This window comes from Tribolium madens, unplaced genomic scaffold, assembly GCF_015345945.1.
Source record: "Tribolium madens isolate multiple individuals breed KSU strain unplaced genomic scaffold, Tmad_KSU_1.1 Scaffold_20;HRSCAF=117;Tcas5.2_LG4, whole genome shotgun sequence".
NCBI classification, from domain to species: domain Eukaryota; kingdom Metazoa; phylum Arthropoda; class Insecta; order Coleoptera; family Tenebrionidae; genus Tribolium; species Tribolium madens.
The window spans coordinates 294,074-295,352 of NW_025400985.1; the positions used below are offsets into that span (position 1 = coordinate 294,074).

The following is a 1,279-nucleotide window of genomic DNA, read 5'->3' on the forward strand; positions in this document are numbered from 1 at the left end:
TTTTAGTTAATTTCTCGAATTTTGTGAATTTCTATGTAAAAAATGCTTTGAATTTTTGAAAAGAAACAAAAATAAATTGTTGCGTTGAAATTGTTTGCGTTGTGTGGGCAAATTTCTCTCAAATTTAGAAAATTTTGAAAAACTCTAAATATTTCAAAAACGGCTAAATTTAGGTATAGGGAAAGCTGATGAAAACTCCCTTAAAATAACCCAAATAATCCAAAAACGCAATAAAAAATATAGCTTTCTATTTAAAATAAGAAAGTTGAGACCGATTTCCGGTATAACCGGAAGTGCCGCCATCTTGAAAATATTTTCATTTAGGAGGATTTAATGGATTATGGGTGTGTAGCAATTTTCAAACAAATATGATTATTCAAACTCCCAATATTTTGAATGTTGGGTTTATACGGGACACCCTGTATTATTATGGAGGGTACCATACATCTAGCTACACTCTTTTTCACACTGTAAAATTACACCAAGGCAATGTAACTTCACAGCTCACTTAAGATTATACAATAAGTGTAAAACATGGACTGGCTGTCATATGCAAAAATTATTACTTTTTTCATAATTTAGACTTTTTGCATATGCCGAATTATTATCAGTTGCGTAAGTACCAAAAAAATGTGAAACGGTCCTTAGAAATGTCAAAAATGACATTTGAAACGGTTATCTAACCTCATTTTGACATTTGTATTGAAATGTCAAAATTTGACATTAGGTCCGTTTCACACTAGTCAAAATCTGGTAAAGGAATGGAATGACGTAACATAACCTAACAAAATGCACCACGAATAAAATCAACGTCTTTATGATGATTATTATTACTCCTTGACTTCGAAATATTTGTAGGTTGGATTTTCGTAGCCGTTGATTTGCATGTTGGCCACGTGTCGCTCCTCGGGGGTGGCGGCTTGGTCCACCTCCACGAAGCCCTGACTTTGGGGCGACCTCGCCGATCGGCGGCGCGCCACTGCCACCCCCACGACGACGGCGGCCATGAGGGCCATCCCAGCGAAGGCGAGAGTGAAATACACACTTTTGCCGTCTTTGCTGCCGTAGATTTCACGTCGGACTGAATAAGTCTGTAAAGTAATGAGAATTAAAATTTCTAAATTCTTACATTTTTTCTTTATTTTTTTTTATTTCTTAATATTTTTACGCTTTTTTATTATTTTACAATTGGAAAATCAGCCAAAATTTTATGATATTTTTGAATAAAGTTATTATTATTATTATTATTTTTTAATATTGTGTTTTTTTTTTGTTTTTC

The 1,279-nt window shown here is 33.8% G+C and overlaps 1 protein-coding gene across 2 annotated transcripts in view; it reads right to left on the bottom strand.

The window, feature by feature from the left end:
* Positions 1-26: 26 nt before the first annotated feature.
* The window catches only part of LOC123005975 (amyloid-beta-like protein), a 64,688-nt gene continuing 63,435 nt past the window's right edge, over positions 27-1,279 (bottom strand). Inside the window, exons 8-9 of one of the 2 annotated variants that reach the window (XR_006412793.1) lie at positions 749-1,091; positions 27-638 (exon numbers count right to left, since the gene is read on the bottom strand). Coding sequence is in view for 1 of the 2 variants with exons in the window: in XM_044400086.1 (XP_044256021.1) it covers positions 831-1,091 (261 nt within the window). In the remaining variant the exon portion in view is untranslated. Of the gene's footprint in view, positions 1,092-1,279 lie in introns of both variants that reach the window. The other variant, XM_044400086.1, reaches the window with a different exon arrangement.